Source organism: Podarcis cretensis (assembly GCF_951804945.1).
Source record: "Podarcis cretensis genome assembly, chromosome: 2".
NCBI lineage: Eukaryota > Metazoa > Chordata > Lepidosauria > Squamata > Lacertidae > Podarcis > Podarcis cretensis.
Window position 1 is genome coordinate 84,618,570 of NC_137171.1, and position 23,234 is coordinate 84,641,803.

Sequence of the window (23,234 nt, forward strand, 5' to 3'; positions counted from 1 at the left end):
CCAAATCTAGCTTATAACAATACTGTCCTTCCTTTGCCCATGTTCTAATCTCTTGCTCGTGCCAGTAAAAAGCATAGTTCTTCTGTGTATTCCAGTTACCAAGGAAACTGACCACAGTAGCTTATCGTGTTTCCGCTAATTGTCTTAAGAGCAAATTCCTTGTAGTACTGCAGCAGGACAAAGTTTTTAAAAATTAACAAATTCACTTGGCTCTTATGCAACGAGGTTTTAGTTGGTGTTTCCCAGTCCAGTTACTCGTGAATAAACTGAGCCGTAAACTTTGTTTTGAACGGTGGTCCTGCAGAATAGTGGGTTGCTGGCAAAATGAGAACTGTTTCTAAGCAAGGCAAAAGGTCCTATTGGGTGTCCCTCTGGACTGTATTGAAAAGAATTCTTTGGATTGCAGTGCAGAACTTAACCCAGCTAGTAAATGCCAGTAATAAACCTGAATAACTATTCTTCTTTTTAGTAAATATTTAACGCTGGTCTCCAGGATCTGACTAATTCCCAGGGCTGCAAGTACATACTTGCGAGATTGCTCAGTTTCAGTATTGATCAGTCATGTGAGGTTCACAATGGGCTGTAAGTAGGAGAAGGGGCAGAATGTTACTACTGTTTTGAACGTGTCCCAGGTTTTAAAATGCATGGGTAACAACCAAAGATGTATTTGGAACAAATTACAGCAATTTCTGAAGAACTAGCATCTGAAAGTGAGAAGGCCACCAGCTAAATACTTAAACAATTCACTGTTGGAAAAACAGAAAAGAATCAGTGGTACCTCGGATTACAGACGCTTCAGGTTACAGACTGCTAACCCAGAAATAGTACCTCAGGTTAAGAACTTTGCTTCAGGATGAGAACAGAAATCGTGCGGCAGCGGGAGGCCCCATTAGCTAAAGTGGTACCTCAGGTTAAGAACAGTTTCAGGTTAAGAACGGACCTCCGGAACGAATTAAGTTCTTAACCCGAGGTACCACTGTATGCTAAATTTGTCTTCTCTGGCATAGACTGTCGGCTGATCGGCAGAGATGCCTTGTCGCTGTTTTATTTTGGATTGTTTTATTTGCTGTTTTAATGTGCTGTAAGCGGCTGTTATAAGAATTTTAAGATCTTAGATATATAATCAATGTTCATTAATATACCAACAAACACGTACATAAATATATAAACCACATATCTGAAGCAGCACAGGAGGGCAGTCCTGAAACCATTTTAACTCCCAAACTGACCAAATGTTTCTCTGCAAGGAGGGAGAAAATGAAAAACAAAACAAAAAAACCCTCCCCATTGTCCTAGGAATTAAGTAATTACCATCTCAAAAGGAATGGCCAGACTACCAGAAAAGGCAATCTGATAACGCATTAACAGATAACCTGGCAGTCAGGAAAAACAACAACCATCAAATTTCTGTTGTAGACCGCCTTTTCTGTAATGTAGGTATTATGTTTGTGGGGGGTGGTCTTGGGCTACACCCCTTCTGTGATGTATGTATGGAGGGGTGGTCTGGAGCTCCAGGGCAGGAAATTTCAAAATGGATATATAAGGCCTTGCTCGCCATTGTTCGAGGTCCTCCTCCTCTCTCCTACATGTGGGGGAGCACCCTGTTGCAACAGTCAATAAAGATCAAGCTTACTAGCTGCTTTGCTTCTCAATATTCTCTGGTTGGTCTCTGTTATTTTCTCCTACCGATAGAGAACCTACAAAAGGACTCTATATGGGCTCTTGGGTGCCCCATAAGGGAAAAGGAGCAGTTTTTTTTTTTTAATCACTGCATAAAATGATATAGAAATGAAATGAATAATAATGATTAAATCCCCACTCCCAAAAGGCAACTAGACAGTCTTGTTGTTATGACTGTAACCTAGGTTGAAGGTGCCATTTGGCGATGAGCTTATATATGAGCTTCTAACATCTCTGGATGTTGTTGGACCATAACTCCCATCATCTGTGACCATTGGCTTTGCTCACTGGGGCTGATGGTAGTTCAGTAACATCTGCAGGGCCACAAGTTATCTGCCCATGCTCTAGTAGTCGCCACACAAGATCATATGAAGGCCTCCCCATTGTGTTTCTATAGACAAAATTTCAGCCTTAAATTTGGAGCACTTTTGACCTGCGGTGCCTGTATCACTTTGGAAGCCTGCTTCTGCCTGAACCGTTTTTCTTCAGCGATGCTTGTAAATCTTTCCCTGTGGCTAATGGCTCTAAGCAACTCAATTCATTACATTATAGCTCTATCCCTCAGCAGCTAATGTAGGGCCTGCCCTCATATGACTGCATATTATCTAAAATACAATGATTCAGTTAGGAAATGCACAGGTAAAAATTTGGTGCCTGCTACCCAAGCACATTACTAGTTTTTGAGTAGAAATGTTTTCCACATAAGGAGGAAATGTCCAATTGATGCAAAATGAGTTCCTACACTTTGTGCAACTTTTGGTTCACTGGTGGAATTACTTTAGGCTACTGTTTTCTTGCAAGCCCTTGCAGCTGTGAGAAGAGGCGATTGCACACCCCTTTAAATCTTGTGTGCATATTGTAGCTGTATAGTGAATTGAGCAATGACCCTCTGGAATCCGACAAATCTCAAGACTTCACATGTTAAAAGACCAGTATGCAGCCACAAAGCTAACTTATCTTCAGCAGTTGATCTGCCCTGCAAACCTGGCTTGTGTGAGTCTACAGCTTAAATGTTGCAATTTTGCTAAACACTGTTCCTCAGGCCATGTACCTTAATAACCTCCAGACTGAAGCTGTATTGCTTAAGCAGTTTTAAGATGCAATTAACAAATGACAGTGGCTAGATAGAAATTCCACTGTTAATTGCTCATGAAATATATTTGTGCTTGGGGCCAGAAACATTACAATAGAGCTTTGCAATGGAGAGAGTTGTGTAGGTGAGCAGTTCCTCATCATGAGACAGTGCCTTGCCATAGTCTGTGAGTCCTGGTCTAGTTCAAACAGACCTGGCAAACAGGGCTTGATGTGAGTCCTGAAAATATTTGGATAAGAGTTCCCAGGAAGGACTTGTTTTCATAATTATGAATCTTTAAATTTCCCTGGTGTGATTTTGGTTTTACTACTGGCCAGAGTGGTGGTACACTGCAAACCGCTTCATAAGTTTTCTAGCCGCAGTATCACTTATGCAAGGACTCATTTTAAGTTTATTTCTAGATCTCTTTGGTACCCAGTCACAAATAGCTGTTGTAAGAGTCAATATAGAAATGAACTTTTGCTTATTATACATCTGAGCTAGGTAGTAGGGGAGCTTGCTTTCCAAGCCCAGTTTTGTCGGCTTGATGCCATTTTAGAAGCACATTCATCTGTTTGGCTTTCTAGTTTCATCAACATACTGATGTGTCCCGGGCAAATGTTGACTAGGGTACTAAGGAATTTCTAGCTTGGTAGAAAGTCTGCTACTAATAGTTGAGTGATAAGGAGGGGAAATACTTGGACTAAAAATAACATTTTCATATTGATGTGAATAAGCTATAGCCAAATTCGCAATAGCATGGAAATCTAGCTGTGTAAATGCTCCTTTTGTTCTCTAAATTCTAAATGACTGATGCAGATTGGTTCCATCTTGTCTTTGTATATCTTATTCACCATGTAATGTACCTTTCTACAATAAAGGTTTGTGTTGTAGAAATAGCTCATGGTTTCCACCCCCATTTTTAAACCCAAGGTCTGTTGCTGCCAATCTGCTTAATTTTGCAATTATGCAGATTCTGTAAGAAGCTGAGTAAAACATTAATCTTAAATCATGGTTGATTCACTCTTGAAGAGAAACCAGAGCAAAGGATTTCTACCCTTTTGGGATATCTACCAGTTAGTATGATTGGCTTACTGCCACTTATTATGGAGGTACATAATGACAGTATATAAACTGTTTTATGCTCTCCTGTAGGGCAAGGTCTTGGATTGAGGACAATAGGCTGGTTGTCCTAGTTCCTAAGTTCACATTATTATGATCTGTCTGTTGACAGTAGACAGCTGAACTGATGGCTTGAGAAGAAACTTGGAGGAAGCTACTCCAACCATGAATCAAGCATATAGTAAAGTATGTGTAAAAAGATCTCAATAGATACCTGGGTAGATAGAAAGAACCATTGTGTCTGCCAGTCATATTATCCACCTGACTCCTGTGTGGTTAGATTGGTGGCTCAAAGCAAACGCCTTTAAGTGGATTTGTTACCTTTCAGCTTGACTTGATGCCTAATGGTGGTTTTAGTAGTAATTCTGTTTTTCTTCTTTTCAGATAGTAAAGCTATTGTTGATGGGAACTTGAAGCTAATCCTAGGGTTAGTATGGACCCTTATCCTCCATTACTCAATCTCTATGCCAGTGTGGGAAGATGAAGGAGATGACGATGCCAAGAAACAGACTCCCAAACAGAGACTCTTGGGATGGATTCAGAACAAAATCCCTTATTTGCCAATAACGAACTTCAACCAAAACTGGCAAGATGGCAAAGCATTAGGTGCCCTGGTTGATAGCTGTGCTCCAGGTAAGCCTCCTGTGACATTTCCATTTTCTTGCCCTATGTCAGTAGCAGTTGATTTATCTTAATGTAAATAAGATTCCCTTGCTTTGAGAAGTCCTGTACTTGACTAGAAGTCACACCTATGAAAACAAGCTCTAAATGTCTGTATAAAAGTCAGGAACCCTTAATGAAGGTTTCACAACTTTTAGGCATTGCTTTAAGTTTGCAATGCATCATAAAAAAAACTTGGTACATATTTTATGGATTCCAAAATGTCCAATCATAGTTGTCGAGCAGCACGTTTTTAGCTTCATGAAGTATTGCACGGATTCCTAAAAGCTTTTCTACAGTTGTTTTTTTAACAAAATATCCTGGATGTAAATGCAGCAGTAGAGCTGTTTTGTCGTGTTTACGAGCTGTTACCTTTGCTGCACCGAACTCTCAAGTGAATGAGAAGACTATTGGCTAAGTTAACCTTCTTGTGATCCAGGAGTAGCCAGTAGCCTTATAGATGTTGGCACCTGTTTCTGAGCTAAGAAAAGAAGGTTGTTGGTGGACTAACCTGCTGTCACCCCTGGCCGGGGTTGGTGAGAGTGTGGCAGAAGACCATTTTGGCTACTCCTTCTGTTGTCAATAGGATTCTTTAGCATCTTATTTGTTCCTACTTCTGGCGAAACAATTTTCTGAAAATTCAGCACTGCAGAACAACTTGATAAATGTTGCATCCAGAATTTTAGGGTAATCTTTAGTTATTGCATATTGTAAATGAGAGAGCAGTTTGTTAGAATCATAGAATTTGACCAGACTGGCAGCATGGAGTACTGGAAAAGCCAATCAGTGGTTCAGCAGTCAGTGTAGCTCAGTGGATAGTAGGCAGTTTCAATCTGTTAGATCTCAGATTGGCATTGAATCTCTTTCCTCACAAATGGGAGTGGAGGCCAAACAATACAAACAGGATTTATCTCACATATCCTGACTTTGCAGTCTGAAAACCTTGGCTACCAGGCTATAATCTCCACTTCCTACTCTTGTGTAATGCAAGTGCACTTCTGTGGGTAAACCTTGACAGTTGCTAGCTAAAATTAAAATGGATTTATGCTAAGTGTAAATGCTTCCTGATGTTCATAGTATTTTAAACTTTATAATTCTTGCTTCGCTAGGTCTCTGCCCAGACTGGGAAACCTGGGACCCTAAGAAGCCTGTTGATAATGCCCGTGAAGCCATGCAGCAAGCAGATGACTGGCTGGGTGTCCCTCAGGTATGGAGAAGAGAAATGATATTTGAGCTTCATCATATCCAGGTGGCAGGATATGAACAGAAATAATTTTACTTGTAGCATCTGATGGTCCCGGTCCCACAAATTCAGCTGTGCTTAAAAATACCCGCTGTGGTATGAAATGTCAGTCTCAAATGATTAAAAACAGTGGGTCCTCCACACAGAATATGTTTGATGAAAGCTGCCCCTTTAGTGTACAGTAAGCCCGTAACTTATGCATGGGTTACCTTCTGGGAATCGTGCCTAAATCCAAAGTTCTGTTGGGTTCAATGGTAGGTGGAATTGTCAGTTGCTACCTGGATCCCCACGCACCCCTTTTATTTTTATTTGCCAAGCCCATAAAGCTGAATGCACACAAATTAAATGTGCATAAATCGCAAATGTACAATATTGAAACTTGAGTTTCCCCTCTCATTTTTACAAGGATAGAAGCCCCCCTTCCTCTAAAGGTTGGGCTGGATCCTATCCCTGCTAGAAACACTTTTTAGTCCTCTGCCTTTATTGAAATAACTCATATTATGCCCATTATTTGCTCCAGTAAAAGAAAGCACTTACGACTTACTGTGCCAGTGCCAGTTCAATAAATCTGCCTCGGTGTTTCTCTAAGATTAAGAGCCTTGACTGCTGTTATGTACTTTTGAATTGGTGCTACTGAAGTATTTATTTGACAGGTCTAAAAAAGTTTGTACATAGAACCTAGGCAGTGTTTAGGGGGACCAGTAAAACACTCAGTGCAACTTCAAGTGATTGGCTGTTGGGAGGAAGGTGGCATCATAACATTTTGACTGGCAGTAGTAACTCAACTGCAAATGACCCAGCTACAAAGCTATGTGTGCAAATAAAGTGCACTTATTCTATGTGTTGCAATTACATGGTGTAATCTGTCAAAAGGCTTCTTGCTCTTAGGAATGCTACTGGTTAACTATATTTCCAAACTTAGGGATTTATTGGACGGGCAGTGATTTGGATGTGTAGGAATGTATGAGGGGAACTCGGATTCACATGTTGTAATCCTAATGAAAATATGTCCTTATTTACCAGGTCATCGCTCCTGAAGAAATCATACACCCTGATGTGGATGAACACTCTGTAATGACCTACTTGTCACAGTTTCCCAAAGCAAAGCTGAAACCTGGTGCTCCTTTGAAGCCTAAGCTTAATCCAAAGAAGGCAAGGGCGTATGGCAGAGGTGAGGTCTAAAATGCTTTTCTTATAACTTACGTGTATTGTTTCTTTTATCTTGTTACATACATTCAAAACTATTGTGCTTTAAAAGACCAGTTGGTTCTTGCTCTATTTAAATCATGTTTGTAGACAAACTTCCAAGTTGCATTGTATTCGTTTAGTGCAGTGCTGAGATTCAGAAAAATGTGGAAATAGTCCAAAAGCCACTCCTACTTTCACATGAAAATTCCCACTTTGAGAACCAGTTTAGCAAGGCTATTGTCTTGTTCTAAGCTGTAAACCTAAACTTCATCACTGTCAGTGGGAGGGGACCAGTTGCTTCGTGTAAGGCAGTGGTTCCCAAACATTTTTCCATCATGGACCACCTAGAAAGTTGCAGAGGGTCCAGTCCACTTAATGGTATTTCTGCCTGTTGTAGCAATTGTAATGCACTGTGCTGTATGGTTTTTAATTGTATTTTGAATGCTGCTTTTATTTTGCACAAATTGCATCAGTTTGTATTCAAATAATACAGCAAAATACAATATATCTTGGTGTATATTAAGATGGTAAGAATGTTGTTACACTGCAGTTTTCATGACTGCTGATAGGCAGACTGCCCAGGCAGAGGGTTAGCAGGAAGGCATCCTAGGCAGGTGGGTGAATGGTTGGCCCAGGTGAGTGTTGTCAGTGGTGGGTGGTCTGGGCAAGTTATAGAGGAACACGCAGGGTTCCCCAGCAAGCATCCTGCTGTTCTTGTTGTGAACCTCAGCAGCTTCGGTGACCTCAGTATATGAGGCGTGTCTGCTGAGGAGCTTCCCTAACCTATTCCTCCATAGCTGACTTGGGCTGCTGTAAGAGGGGCATGGCTTGGGTGGTTGAGTGACAAGGGAACTGGAGGTGGATGGAGGCAGGCTGGTGAGTGGGATTGGAATGAGAGGGGATGGGATGAGAACCTGGAGAGGAACAGAAGTTCTACCAAAGGAAAACAAGCAGGGATCCTGTGAAGACCATGAAAAACTAATGCATGTGTATATTCAGAAAGCTACCAAAATCTAGGGTATCGATGTTGTCAACGCTAGATTTTTTCTTTTTTAAGCAACACTAAGAATTTTAAAGCAAACTCCTAATTCACACATCACAGATGAATACACAGTTTTTTTCGGATTCTGCACACCTCCAAATTTTGAAATACAATTCGCTACTCAAAACCTGTGTGTTAGGATAAAATTCATTTGGAAATGTGTACATTGAGAAGTATGTATTTACATTTATTTTAAAAATGCAGTTTAATGTGACGGTAGCTAAGACCAGCCCCATCGCCGTGGATTTGTCTGTCAATAGCAATTAACCACGTTAGCCACAAATTGAACCTCCCATATTTTGTGGCAGTGTTTCTTTTCTTCACCATTATGTCCTGATGCTACATTAAGAGCAAGGATAGCTACAAATTGGTGCTGATAATTCTAGGAAATAATGTAATTGCATCACAGTTTAGCAAGTAAAAGCTTTCTGCATGCCATCTTTACAGCCAGCTAAGCACAGCCTTTTATTCCTGCAGGAATTGAACCACATGGAAATATGGTGAAACAGCCTGCCAAATTCAGTGTTGACACCATCAGTGCTGGCCAAGGCGAGGTATTGGTTTTTGTAGAAGATCCAGAAGGAAACAGAGAAGAGGTATGCATATTGAGAGGTCTTGGGCCAGGGAAGGGAAATGGGTTGACCACTTACTACTATCTTACACTATGGAAAAGGAATCCTCTTCAAGTGTATTGGCATTTGAGTGAGTTTCATGAATCATGAGGATGGACCATAGTTAAGGGGTACAGGCCATATAGAAGGTCCTAATTTTAATTCCTGGCATTTTATTTATTTGTACTCTTAGCCCACCTTTTACAAAATGCTCTCCAGCGCAGGCTATAAAAATGTCACTATAAAAATAGGCACAATGTGTAGAATTAAAATCATAAAACGACCACAGCAGCCAATACGATACCCAGTGAAAAAGATCAAGAAACTTAAGCATGACTGAGTTGCCTAATGCCTTCCTCTTTCTTAGGCCATGGTGACTCCTGACAACGATAAGAACAAGACTTACGCTGTTCAGTACCTCCCAAAGGTTACAGGACCTCACAAGGTAAGAATATCTGAAGATTCTGGAGGGAGACGTGAGTTTTAGCTGCCAAGTACATTTTGCTCAGGACAATGTTGTTGTAATACTATCTCAAAACAAGTTGGTCTACTTTTGTAGCTGTAGTTAAGAGCGACGACGCTCTCTCCCCCCCCCCCCGGCTTAAAGTACTGATTGGCTGGTCTAACAATTGTTCAGGTAAAAGAGGAGGTGGAGGCAACACTAGTAGTCAGTTTTATTTTAGAGTAGCTAAGCTGCCTTTTTTATCCTGCCTTCTCTTTTGTTGAGAAAGTGAACTATATGGTTGATTGACGTTCAATGCCCTATTAAAATATGTTTTGCCTGTAAAAATGTGCATACTTCATCTGGATATGGTAGCTGGCAATACCACATTCAATGTTGGGCCTGCAGACACTTCTCAAGAAGTTTTGTTTTTTCAAAATTGGCTTTTAAATGTCAGCTTGTGAATTCAGAACTCCTCTGGATCTGCTATTGAGTGAATGCAAACTGGCTACCTGCTTGCAGTGGTGCATATCTAACTTGAATACTGTTACTACACTTCTAGGTTACAGTTCTGTTTGCTGGCCAGCACATTGCAAAGAGCCCGTTTGAAGTAAATGTTGATAAAGCCCAGGGAGATGCCAGCAAAGTGACCGCAAAAGGACCAGGCTTGGAAGTAACAGGAAATATAGCCAATAAACCTACTTACTTTGAAATTTACACAGCAGGTAAGATGGGCTGAATAGATTCCTTCCTTTGTGACGTGGAGCTGTGAGCAGGCTTGCCATCTCTTCGTATGGGCCATGATGTTACTTCTCCCTATAGTGTCCACACAGGATAGGGACCCTGGGGCTCTGCAGATGTTTTTGGGCACTGAATCATACCTTTCCAGACGTCAGGAGTGATGGGAATTGGATTCATAGCCAGAGACTCCTCCCCTGACACAGAGCATATGTGAGGGTGGAAGGGAATGCACAGTGCTCCATGGGTTGGGCATTTACTGTTATTAAAATTTTATTATTTGTGGTGTATTTAAAGGGTTGTCTTTATTTCTGTTTTTAATTAATATCATGCCACTTTATATAAACACTGACATATTTTTTTTATGAAGTGGTATATGAATCTTGCTAGATAGAATAAATGCAAATAAATGGGTTAAGGATGCTGAAGATGCATTTGAAGCTTCAGGGTTCAATTTGGAATTCTTGGCCACAGTACTTAATTAACAACACCTAGTTTGGACATGAAGGTGTGTATATCTGCTTTACATCTCTTTGGTGTCCAGTACAGAAGCCTGCCTCATACCAACACTTACTAGTCTTCCAACAGGTTTTTGTTTTTTAGCAGGCATTGATATGAATTCACATCATTTTTTCTGATTTACCAATCAGGGATGGCAACGGCCTTGGGCTGCTTTGGCAAGAAAGGTTGCCAGTGTGTCTGCGTTCAGGAAGTGCAGAGTATAAGCTTTTTGTGCAAGGTGCATGATGTTCATGCATTTGAACTAAGCATTCTTCATTGTTCTTGGGAATGCATAGCATGTCTGTGGCATAGTAGCTTCGCTATTGTTTCTTCAGAAGTCACTTAAGATGAACTTACTGAGTACTAGACTTAGGAGTTTATAGCGCTTGAATTTTGCAGTAGTAACTTAAACAAAAAGGTGACTGCGAATTGAGTATAATGAGGATTTTCCTAACTGGGGGTGTGAGTCTTGTTGGGCTATATTGCAAAACTAAAGCTGCTTTTAAATCCTTCCAAATAGGAAAACTGGTAGACATAAGTCTAAATAAATCTAGCAGCGTTTTCTGCAAAACAAGCAGGCAGGACCTTGGTATAAAGATAAGGAGAATTCTGGCTGCAAATGTCAAGGATGTATTATCAGGCATTTCACAACTCATTTCCTCAGGCTGCAAACCTTGAGGTCCTCCTGCCTTTTGTTATGGATCATTATCATACTCAATAGCTTATGGGTTCTTTTTGGAAAAGCTAAACTGGAAATTCGTGACAAAACAATGTTCTTGAGGGGAGATGGTCTCCGTGTCCCATTTCCCAACACCCCAATTTGGCTATATAGAGTGTGTATTTCCTTGGCCCTCTTTCCACTGGGATGGCTACTGGCCAATATAAAAAACTGGGAGACTTCCCTAATTATGGAAATAATTTTTGAGCTCCTATTTTGTATCTTGTAGGGGCTGGTGTTGGTGATATAGGTGTAGAAGTTGAAGATCCTCAAGGGAAGAACCCCGTGGAAGTTGCAATAGAAGACAAAGGGAATCAAGTCTATCGTTGCGTGTACAAACCTCTTCAAGCTGGTTCCCATACCATTAAAGTGGCGTTTGCTGGAGAGCAAATTCCCAAAAGCCCTTGGGGTATTCATGTTGGTGAAGGTATGTGTTTAGGGCAGACGTATAACTATTTAACCATATTACTGGATACATGTGCACATTAAGTGCAGTATCTATGAGACTCTCTAAACGTGGGAATTTAGTCTTTTGGCTTGGATAAAGCAGTTCAATTCTTGCATGAAAGTCATTTCCCCAAAAAAGGACTTTTAAGTGTTAGTATCTTATCACATTTAACTAACTGGGTTTTATCAGTCTTGTCATCCTAAATGACCGCATTGCTCCTTCTTACACTTTTAGAATTGAGCTTTCTTGCTGTGTCTCTTTAAAACCAACTATATTCACTTTATTTTGTATCACAACTCTCTTCCCTTCTTGAACTGACACTTGGCTTTCTATTCCATCCTTGCCTGCTCCTGTGCTTTCAGACCTCTGCTCACCTCTCCTGAGCTCCTTTCAATTTGTGAGATGTTGGACTTCACTGCTATTGGCTTCATAGTTGGGCAAGCTCTGTCGGTAAGAGGGTGTGCAGGGTGAACTTGTGTTGCTGCGCTTTTTTCTAAACACCTAGTCAGCAGGCAGGTTTGCAGCCCTAAGCAGAAGTGGCTGGGTTGTATGAAAATGTTGCAAGCGGCAGGTCAGGCTTCAGGCAGTCTCGCAAGAAGTCAAACGGCTTAACCACAAACTGCCAAACTTTGTTGCAAGGAGCTTGAAACTGAACTTCGGCTTGCTGCTACATCCCTGGTTTGCTGCATCTACAGATGGATGTAGAACTAGTCAGTGCAGATTGGCTGGGGGTGAGAATTCCCTGCATGCTTGCAGCAGGACAGCTTTTCGTGGGATGAATTGGTTTTCCCTCCAAGGAAATGGTTGCCAACTCCAGAAGGAAATGCATGGAGTTGAGCTGTTGGGAGCCCAAGCCTGCATGCCTCACAGTCCAATTTCATGGCTAGGCCAAATACTGACAACTGTGAGCCTGCTTATCTCCTATAAATCATCATTCTGTATGTGGTCTTTTTCACAGTGTGTATCCAGTGGTTTCTGCATACAGACCTGCTTTCCCTAATGGTGACGGTGTTCAGGAAAGCATGTTTAAACTCTTGCGTGTGAATTATATTTCCCCACCTCCATGGTATTGTTCATTTCAGGCACACCTGCATGCAGCTTCCTCTGGGGGATTAAATTTGCTAATTTAGGGGCAATAGCAGGATCAGCATAGCAACACTGTCTCAACAATGCAAGGTGCAGCATCTCTATGAGATGCTCCCTGTCTCATGCTATGTTTCACTTCTTGCCCTCTTCTTCACCCCCCACCCCTTGAAACCTGAGACTTCACTGGGGGAAAAAAAGTCTGGTTCAAACTGGAAGGTTTCATCTGCATGCATGCCCTAAAGCAATATGCCCTCCTAAGTTTGAAACTGTGAAAATGAGGATACTTTGCTCCTTTTACTATTGTAAGACCAAAAACACTTTCCTTTTCTTTTTTAAAAAACAAGTTCCTGCAGTTCCCCCCATCTTTCATGCTGTTGTAAATTTGTTAGGAGTTTAGTTCATTTAAATGAGACTTAGGTTTGTACATAGTGAAGCACGTGAAGCAAAAAAAACTGCAACCCCGAGTTTTATGTTAATATAACGTGCATTGACAGCCTCAGTCTTGCCTCCTTAAGATTGCAAAATGGTGTTCAGGTTTTACATTTCATAAACTTAAAATCTCATCCATCTTAAAGCAAGCTGAGAGAAACCGTTCCAGACTAGCTTGGCTAAGTTAAATATCTCTAGGAATCAAAGGCTGTATTGATGTCTGTCTGCAATTCGCTTGCAGCGTGCAGTCCAAATGCCTGCCGTGCCAGTGGTAGAGGCCTCCAACCTAAAGGAGTTCGGATCAGAGAAACCGCAGACTTCAAGGTTGATACTAAAGCCGCAGGGAGTGGAGATATCCATGTGGCAATAAAAGGACCAAGTAAGTGCTCGGCTTCTTAGCATTGCTGGGGCTTTGGGGTGGGGCCAGGGAAGTTTGCAAAGGGCTTAAAAGTGTAATCCATCGCCTTGTGATTCTGGTATCTGTATGTTGACTTTATCCCCTGGGGAAACTCCAGAAGTGAAATGGAGCCGCTCTTTTCTCTCTCATATCTAATTGCACAAGAGGAGACTAGGTAAACATGGCTGGAAATTTGAAATGACTGGTTCTTTGGGTGTGATAACCACCTTGTTTACCTGTTTATACAGAAGTAATCTGAGCTGTGCAACTGCTTTAGTGGGTTTGGAAAGGCTTGAACTTCTACTTCACTATCTATGGTGCAAAGCTCTTGGACAAAAGGGTGTGTGTGTGTGTGTGTGTGTGTGTGTGTGTGTGTAGCAAAAAACATTCAGTAATAATGTTTCATGACAACATTGCTCAAGAAATGTGAAGCAAACATGCAAAAGGGGAAGAAAGGTTAGGCCAAACTAGACAGGATGATATCAGGTGCCTGCATTTCTTTGCTTATCTGCCTGAATGGAATATAAATAAGAGGCTGTGTGTCAAACTGATAACCAAATGAGATGTGTGGCTGAGGAGTTCCCCTCTGTTTCAGAAGTGGTTTACCTGGGGAAGTCTAAATACTGGAAACTAATGGAACTTGTATTAATTGTTTGAAATACTCCTCAGCTGCTTGAGGTAACTTGGACATGATTTGTCAATTTTTGTGCAACTTAACTTGACTGTTTCAGGATATCAGACCGTCATTCTTTTCCTTGTCTCAGACTTGGTAAAAAAATAAGTGAAACTTAGCATTTCAGGATACTACATTTTACACATTTTGGGGAGTTCTGACCTTAAAGATGGGTATTCCAAACTGAACCCCAGGATCATTTTCCCTCTGCTTCGCTTTAGCAAGTTAATGCTCCATTCAGGAGTCATAATGGACAGAAAGTCCCCCGCTGGCTTGCTGATCATACGGCAGACACCTTTTTCTACTCTTGGATCACAGTACGCCTTGAAATAGATGCAGGGCTTTGTTACCTTCTGGCCCCAGATCAAAATGAATGGCAATCCTTTTCAGCCTTGTACAAATTGGTGGGGATTCTGGTGGGCCTCTTGCGAGCTGTAATGTGCTTAAAGCGTTGGCTACGGCAGGGTTGCCAACTGTGCACTGTTAAAGACAATAGTCTTGTATCAACAAACTTAGGCATATTTAGACTGTTGCAGGAAAATTAAATCAAGTAAGCATTCCCCAAATACTTGTGGTCATGAGGTCTGATGAAGCTTAAGCTTCCCTTGTTTTAACATGACACGCATAATTCTTTAGACTAAGGAATAACATAAGGGAATGAGTTAAGCGAGGTAACGTAACACTTTCACTCATCGATCTCTTCTGGAAATATTTATGCCATCTTTCTTGCATGACAACTTGGAGGCCATTTCTCCTCCTTGCAAACTATTTCTGGTGGGGGGGGGGATGACTTCATTCTTAGCAATTTTTCTTAAAATACTGGAAAGGGGCAAAATTGCCTGTAACCAGAGGATTGAGGCTGTAACTATGGAAGGCTAATGCTAGATTGATGATATTTCTGCAGAAGGTCTGGAGGAACTTGTGAAACAAAAGGAGTATGTGGATGGCGTGTATGCTTTTGAATACTATCCAGTAACCCCAGGAAAATACATTGTGACAATCTCATGGGGAGGCCACAACATCCCTAAAAGGTGAGTTAGAACATCCATTTCAGGTTTGTTTGTTTTAAGCAATGGATGTGTATTCCCTACCAAACACGTTGGAACTGCTTAAGTTTCCACATCTGCCCAGAGCAAATTAACGGATGGTAGTACTGTTGTTCGGTCCCAGCTCCTGCCCACTTAGCAGTTCAAAAGCATGTCAAGTGCAAGTAGATAAATAGGTACCACTTCTGGTTCGCCAGAAATAGCTTAGTCTTGCTGGCCGCATGACCCAGAAGCTGTCTGTGGACAAACGCCGGCTCCCTTCACCTATAGAGTGAGGTGAGCGCGCAGCCCCAGAGTCATCCACGACTGGACTTAACGGTCAGGGGTACCTTTACCTTTTAGTGTCTAGTACAAGGGTACTACCCTGTTTGGACAAATTGTATATTTCAATTTCTGAAGAGGGAGACTTATGTCTGCTGCATTAAAAAGAAATCAAATCCTGTGGCACATTAAAGGCCAACAAATTCTTGTGGCACAAGCTTTCATCTGTATTTCTAGGTATCAGATTACTATTTGGTAGCACCAAGATTATTCAGATTTTATTTAAAGAGTGGAATTTATTGTAGGCAACCTTTGGAATATCTGCCATATTTTAGCTTTCATTGGTCCCTGTCTGTTTTCCAAGTGATGCACCACATAGAGGTTAGGCTCCCACTTCATCTATCTGTAGCTCCCGGTCTTTTAGCTGGACAGAGGTGATTGCACAGTAAGCTCTGCCTTGTTCTGGATTCAGGCTGTAACTGGAATCATTGACAGCGTAGGGAAGGATAGTGGTGACCATTGCTGCTTTCAGTCCCAAGCTTTTCCTAGAGTCCCAGGTGCATCATATCCTTCCTCTCCCTACCCAATCTACCTGATCTGATTCCAGTGGCAGAAATGGAAAAGAAAGGAAGAGGTTTTTTGACGTCTGGATCCAACCCAGGAGGCACTTACAAAAATGCATGAGGACAATGTTTCTAGTTAGCTACATCTCTGTGGCTCTACTTGAGCCCATCTTTAGTATCTGATATTAATTGCTCCTAATCCTGCTTTCTGGTGTTTCTGTCATAGCCCATTTGAAGTTCAAGTAGGCCCTGAACCTGGTCCTCAGAAAGTAAGAGCCTGGGGGCCAGGCCTTCATGAAGGCGTTGTTGGTAAATCTGCCGACTTTGTGGTAGAATCCATTGGCCCAGAAGTTGGATCCTTAGGTAAGAACTTGCCTGGCTTGCCCTGCTTTGCTAAATGGTTATTGCATTTATGTGATGCCTAGCTAACTTCACATGGAGAAAGTCTCTCAACATCACATTGCAGTGGGTGTGGAACCACATCCAATTGGATTTAAAAGAAATTGATTTGTATAGCACTTTTGACAAGAACAATGATGACACTGTCCTCCACCCAGTTTTAGCATGACAGGCAGTAAATGTTGGCTGATGCCTTTGATTCTCATGATTTTGTGATGGTTACGATGTCTCTGGTAACTTCATTATTGGCCCTGCCTTTTAGCAGGCCCCAGTGCTATAACACCAAGGGGAAGGACTTTTAAAATTAATTAGTACATTTATAAGCCATTTTTTCCTCCTAGAAGCTCAAGTTGGCACAAATTAGTCTTCTTTGTCCCACTTACACCCCACTCTAACTTCACAACAACCCTGTGAGGCTGAGAGACTGTGACTAGCCCCAAGGCCACCCAGTCCAGCACTCTAACCGCAACACTAAACTGGCTTCTGACAAAAGTGATGAGAAATTCAGCACACGGCCCCTGAAGCACAGTAACTGCAGTGAGTTTTCTGGTTTGCTTTGCAATAGATGGTTTCAGTTCACATAAGGGTTACCTCAAACAAAACCTGCTTAACAGGCTTTAATGCTGTGGATTTAAAAAATGGTTTTGAACAGGCAACCCAAGGTCTTTGAGTCCTACTAGCTAAAGCATGGCACCTCTTAACAGCACTGCTAACATGTTTGCTTCTTTTAGGTTTTGCCATTGAAGGCCCATCTCAAGCCAAAATTGAATGTGATGATCAGAATGATGGCTCGTGCGATGTGAAATACTGGCCCAAAGAGCCTGGTGAATATGCCGTTCACATCATGTGCGATGACGAAGATATCAAAGACAGCCCCTACATGGCGTTCATCCAGCCTGCTTCTCCAGGCTTCAACTCTGACAAGGCAAGTATCTGAGGAGCTGCCTCTCTCTCTCAAAAAAGCTGTTAATCTGTCAGGCTTCTGTATAAACTGTGCTAGATGGTATTCAGGGTCAGGATTTAGCCCCAATTTAAAGGAAACTCACGGCAACACCAGATATGAGTCTGTCCCAGGTTAGAAGTTCATTACAGGAGAAACTCCTTCCATTGAGGACTGTTGTAAATTTAGGCACTAGTGCATGTATGCGTTGCATTGTGAGATGTTCCCAAGAACATCAAGTGGAAAACTATTTATTTTAGCAGTGACATGCAAGGTATATCCAGGTATCTCACTCAAACAAACTTTGGGCATTGTAGTCTGAGCTATTAACAACCTGTAAAGGTATGTTGACATATTCTCTTATGTTTCTGCTGATCTTTCTTAGGTAAAAGCTTACGGTCCAGGGCTGGAGCGGACTGGCTGCATTGTGAACAACCCTGCAGAGTTTACAGTTGACACAAAGGAAGCTGGGAGTGCCCCTCTGAGGATCTATGCACAGGTAAGGTCCAGAGTTCCAGGCTGCATTTGCTTCTCACTAAGTCATCTGGAACTGTAGCCTTGGAATTGTGTTCAGAAGTTGGGATTTTTCTTCTTAAGGGTATTAGTCTGACGGGCAGAAATACTTAAGATGCCATATGGCCACAGACAGGCATCACAGGATGCTGGACTTGATGGGCCATTAGCCTAGTCCTGGCACTTGCCATATTGGCAAGTGTGAATATGCCCTGAGCCCAAGTCCTTCTAAGATCCAGGATCAGGTTAATTCCTTGATAGGAAAGAATTGCACTATTGGTCTTGTCAGCTTGCACTAAAGACTCTTGACTCGCCATCATTTGTGGTAAAACCAGCAGTGATAGGATTCCAAAACCATGTTGGTCTGTATGTCGCCCCTCTTAAGAGGATCTACATTCTTCCTTTTTTTTAACAGGATGCAGAAGGGAATCCTATTGACATCCAAATGAAAAGCAAGCCAGATGGTATCTATGCCTGCTCTTACAATCCAACAAAACCAATCAAGCACACACTTGCTCTTACTTGGGGAGGAGCTAATGTGCCCAATAGTCCTTACAGGGTAAGTTTTAAAAGCAGCTAAATAGCTGCAGCTCTTTATCCTCCAGTTGTAGCATGTCTTGCCATGTCTTATGCGCAAACCCTTGCTTATGTTAACTGGCATTTAGTTGGTAGTATTACACTAAGCCCAGAGGTGGAAAACTGGATCCATCTGGCAGGCTGGATCTTTATGTCCCTCACCTGCTTGCAGGCCAAGTTTGACAAGTGGGTGGTGCCACCTGCCCGTCAGTCACCTGATACCAGGTGACCAGTTTCTTTAAAAGAAAAACGTGCTTGCAAGACCCAACAGAGTTTTGCTGCTGCTGCTGAGCAGTGCCTGAAAATTCTCTTTCAGCCCTATTCCCCAAGCACTCTTGACATCATATGAGGCTGTAGGGCAGGTCTGTGTGGTTTAGGCCAAAATGGTCTTGTAGGCCAAATGGAGAAGCCTGGTGGGTCTGATTTGGATGTTCTCCACCACTGCTGTAACCAAAAGTTCAGTTGCTTTGTGCTATCATTGCACATCTTTATGTGCCAGGCAAAAATATTCCTCTGTATCGAGGCCTTTGGCCATTAAACAACCTATGGTCTGTTAAAGCTTGGGTGGGGAAAACTGTTGTTATGACTATTTGATTATTATGCTGTTTGTCATTATGCTTTTTATCAAGTTTTTATAATTATGCTCTGTAAAATGTGTTCTTAATGTTGTGCACCGTCCTAAGATCTTTTGATAAAGGGTGGTATATAAATTGAAATAATAATAATAATAATAATTAATAATGCACCATTAAAGATGTAAATGAGATTAGGAAAAGTTATGACCAGATTCAGAAATACTCATGTTTTCTGGTCCTCTCAGTTCTTAAATTCATTTTTAACTTTGGGGTTGCCTCAGGTTTTGTTATCTTGTATTTAGGTCCCTGTTCATGATTTTATTTTGTCTCCACATTGTCGAATACTTACTGTAAGCCTTCCCTTTTATGGAGTGGCATACAAATGTTGTAATAAATAAAGGGCTTGTGTAATCAAAGTGGCTCCTCCTTTAATTGGATGAAATGTCCCCCCCCCAGGTCCAGATTGGGCAAGGCAGTCATCCCCAGAAGGTGAAAGTTATTGGACCTGGGGTGGAGAGAACTGGTCTGAAAGCCAATGAACCTACTCACTTCACAGTAGACTGCACGGAGGCAGGAGAAGGTAAAACCAGAATCACTAACACCGTTAACCTAAGCTCTATTTGCTGCTGTTCCAGTGGAATTGTTCTAGAAAGAAATGTGCTAATGGAAGTGGCTGACAAGGCTGTTAAGTCTGTGTAAATGTGTTAAGCAGGAGTAGAGAGCCTTGGGCTCTCAAGATGTTGCTAAAATGCAACTCCTATCAGCTTTAGCAAACATGACCAATGGCCAGGGGTAGTTGGTAGTTCAACAACATCTGGAGGGCGGAGGGTTCTCCATACTAGGGGTCAGGCCACAACTACTGATATGAGGGAGCAATTGTGAAGTCATTTTACTAAAAATTGATACTTTTGTTTTCTTCCTAGGTGATGTCAGTGTGGGCATTAAATGTGATGCTCACGTATTGAGTGAAGAAGAGCAGGACATAGACTTTGGCATCATACATAATGCTAATGATACATTCACGGTTAAATACACACCCCCTGCAGCTGGGCGTTACACTGTCAAAGTGCTGTTTGCTGGAGAGGTATGTAGTTATGATGGTGGAGGGGGGGAGTTGAGATGCCATTTTATATTGCTCTCTGGTTAGCTGAAGCTTCTGTATGTATGACATTATTGTATGACTGATTCACACCTGAAGGTCCTCAGGGTGGTTTATGATGAAGAACAGCAATTATAAAAACGTATCTGATAATATATAGAGATGGTTGTAGCAGATAAAAAAACACTTAATGGGCTCTTGATTTCATGTTCTGCAGTTGTTTCTGACTCCCTTGCAGTTGTCACTGGTCAGCTTGCTCTTTAGAAATGAAACTTGTTTAATGCACAGATAATACAAAAATGGATAATAAATTTGATGTTCTCTTGCTCTGTGGCCAAGGGCTGATTGTAGTCGGAACTGATTCCAAACAAGAGTCCTTACAAGTTTCTCATTTAGCATCAGTTAAATAAAAATTTAGGGCACTTCTAAAAGGCACACACCAAGAAATAGGAATGCTCGTTAAACCAATGGCAGAAAAGATACCATGCAAAGCATCACTTCCTCTCTGTATGGCACTGTGGCATTTGTTTGAATGACCACTTGAAATGTCGCATGATATGTGCATTTAGGCCAAGGGTGGTCTAAGCAGGATCAGCATTTGCCTTTTGACCTTCTGGAGCAGAAGATTAGATTAATAATGGGGTTTCTGGAGTACACACAAAGAGTTGATTACTTAAGGTGGTCTCTGCCACAAAACGTTGATTTTATTTTGGTATTCTTTGTAAATAGAAGGAAGTCAATAACTTCATAGTCTGGTGTATGTTTGAATATATATATTTTGGAAAGATGCCCCGGGTGTATCATGAGCTAGTTTTTTTGTATTTTCTTACTTGAAAAGAAAACTTACATTGAAACAAAGCTTTTTTTGTCTTGAAGGAAATCCCTACAAGCCCTTTCAGAGTGAAAGTGGAACCATCACATGATGCAAGCAAGGTGAAGGCTGAAGGGCCTGGACTAAGTAAAACAGGTGAGAGTTCATCTTAACTTGGTGAGTGTGGAAGTTTGTCATGACAGCTGTTTGCTTGTTTCTTTTGTCTTCATATTAAAACAGAGCAATACCCAGTTTGCACATACTCCTTGTGCAATGGACTCCCACTTAAGCAGAAGGGACTTCCTTTTCCTCTCCTCCCTCGCAGCTCCTTGCATGTGTCCAAATCCAAAATGTGTTCTTTAGCCTTAGGGGACTGCAGTGGGAAGGAGAAGGAAGGGAAAATCCACTAGGACACTGTTGGATCTCACCTCTACAATTCTGTATTTAGGAGAGATCAGTCCATTGATACAAAAAAACTTAATCACAAAGAGTTCAGTTTGGTATTAGCCTGGCGTCTTCATTCTGTTAAAAGAAAAAGAAAGCATGGCACACCTTCTTTCTGAATATGCCTTAAGGGGTGATGATGATCTACTTTTTCTCCTACTTAGGTGTGGAAAATGGGAAGCCAACACATTTCACCGTGTTCACAAAAGGTGCTGGAAAAGCCCCTCTGGATGTTCAGTTCAGTGGACCGATGGCAGGAGATGCTGTCAAAGATTTGGACATAATTGACAACTATGATTATTCACACACCGTAAGATACACTCCAGTACAGCAGGTAGGATTTCCTATAAGAGGTATTAATGTGATCTCTTCTGTCTCATGGCTTAGCCCCAGGCAGCATGATAGCAGCAGGACCAGAGGAGGAGACCGTGATCTCCTCTCCCAGGGATGGTTTGGCTGAACTATCACTTTATGTTTGAAATGATGTTACGAGCTGCAACTTTCATTTTTGCCCCTAGTAGTTTAAGTATAGTGACTGCTGTGTAATCCTGCTCTTCTTGTGATCCCTTCCTGGTTTCTGCACTGCCGGGCATCTGTATTGGTCCATTGATACAGGTGGTCTTTCATCTAAGCCATGTTCATTTTTATACCGAGATGATCCTTTGGGTATTTTGTGCAACTTTTAGGTGTCCATAATTTGGAGTAGCTGGGTTCTATAGGCTTTTGTTTTAGTTGGATCTCGGTAGCAGAAACTTCAATGCCAGCTTTCTCTTTGGCATGCCGCTCGTGACACTGGCTGGTGTAAATAGAACTGGAGTTTATGACTTCGGAAAACAGTGGTGCTGTGTACTATCCTCCAGCAACTTGCAGCAAGTTTGCAAGTGGTGGGGTGCATTTGAGGGACTGTCTTCAAAATATGGCTGACGCTTGTTGAATGTGTTCTTTGGAGGCCAGTTAACTGTTCCTGGCTTGCTTACACCTCAGAAAGTACTAATTTTTTCCTATGCTTACCAAATCCAAGATACACACGGATGACAGCTAAGCCATTTTACGCTTGATTCCTTACAGAATTGTAGAATTGTGGTTTCTACCCATTTGCATAGAGCCTTGTTTGTAAATGCTTCCTCGCATAAAAAGTTCACCGCATGTCCCAAGAACATCCCTGCTGGTTCAGGCCAAAGGCCCGTTTCGTCCAACATCCTGTTCTCACAGTGGCTGCAAATGGGACTGGAGTACAACAGCACTTTCCACAATTCAGATTTCTAGCAACTGGTATTCAGAAGCATGATGACTTTGACAGTGTAGGCAGTACCTAGCCATTGTGGCTAGCGGCCAAGAATAGCCTCATCGTCCTTTAAAGTTATCCATGTTGTGTGTCATAAACTAGCACATTTAGGAGAAGACTACACTGGACCTTAATTCACAGGTGATGCTGAATTATTTTGTGCAGGGAACCTCTTCTGCATGGAGAGCATTCAAAAATGCGACCTGCTTTCTGGGTACAGTGTAGAATATTTGGCCCATGGGCTCCCAGCTTAGATAAAGGAAGCAGAGGTAAACTCAGGAAACTGAATGCTGGCATTCTGCCAGCACTCTGTCAGGGGTTGAAAATTATAGTAGGTGGTGGCACTGTTGAGAAATACTGCCATATTTGAACACTGCACCATATGTACATTGCATTTTTGAAGCAAACGTTGATAGAGGTTCTGGAGGGGGAAGGGGAGAGCGAGCTGGTTAAAGTGAATAAGGGGTGGAGTAAGCAAACATTGCAGTCTGCTCTTTTGCTCTGTCAGTCTGTAAACATAGCAGTGACAAATACTACTTATCAAACATTAAACTGCTCCGGGCCCTGTGAAAATGTAACTTCCATTCCCAAATGCCTTATCCAAGGGATTAATTTCCAGAACTGCCACATTATATGCACCTTAGTCACAGGGAGTTAACATTCTATGCTTTG

General features: G+C 41.8%; 1 protein-coding gene across 5 annotated transcripts in view; it reads left to right on the forward strand.

Annotated features, from left to right (window-relative positions):
* The window catches only part of FLNB (filamin B), an 82,754-nt gene that overhangs the window by 22,451 nt on the left and 37,069 nt on the right, over positions 1 to 23,234 (forward strand). For all 5 annotated transcript variants that reach the window (XM_079966994.1, XM_079966990.1, XM_079966991.1 and 2 more), the window contains exons 2-18: positions 4,259 to 4,507; positions 5,644 to 5,741; positions 6,801 to 6,948; positions 8,485 to 8,603; positions 8,986 to 9,063; positions 9,623 to 9,785; positions 11,247 to 11,444; positions 13,222 to 13,359; positions 14,955 to 15,081; positions 16,147 to 16,283; positions 17,051 to 17,244; positions 17,645 to 17,758; positions 18,188 to 18,331; positions 19,380 to 19,503; positions 19,847 to 20,007; positions 20,899 to 20,989; positions 21,442 to 21,611. In XM_079966994.1, the coding sequence (XP_079823120.1) occupies positions 4,259 to 4,507; positions 5,644 to 5,741; positions 6,801 to 6,948; positions 8,485 to 8,603; positions 8,986 to 9,063; positions 9,623 to 9,785; positions 11,247 to 11,444; positions 13,222 to 13,359; positions 14,955 to 15,081; positions 16,147 to 16,283; positions 17,051 to 17,244; positions 17,645 to 17,758; positions 18,188 to 18,331; positions 19,380 to 19,503; positions 19,847 to 20,007; positions 20,899 to 20,989; positions 21,442 to 21,611 (2,453 nt within the window). The remainder of the gene's footprint in view (positions 1 to 4,258; positions 4,508 to 5,643; positions 5,742 to 6,800; positions 6,949 to 8,484; positions 8,604 to 8,985; positions 9,064 to 9,622; positions 9,786 to 11,246; positions 11,445 to 13,221; positions 13,360 to 14,954; positions 15,082 to 16,146; positions 16,284 to 17,050; positions 17,245 to 17,644; positions 17,759 to 18,187; positions 18,332 to 19,379; positions 19,504 to 19,846; positions 20,008 to 20,898; positions 20,990 to 21,441; positions 21,612 to 23,234) is intronic.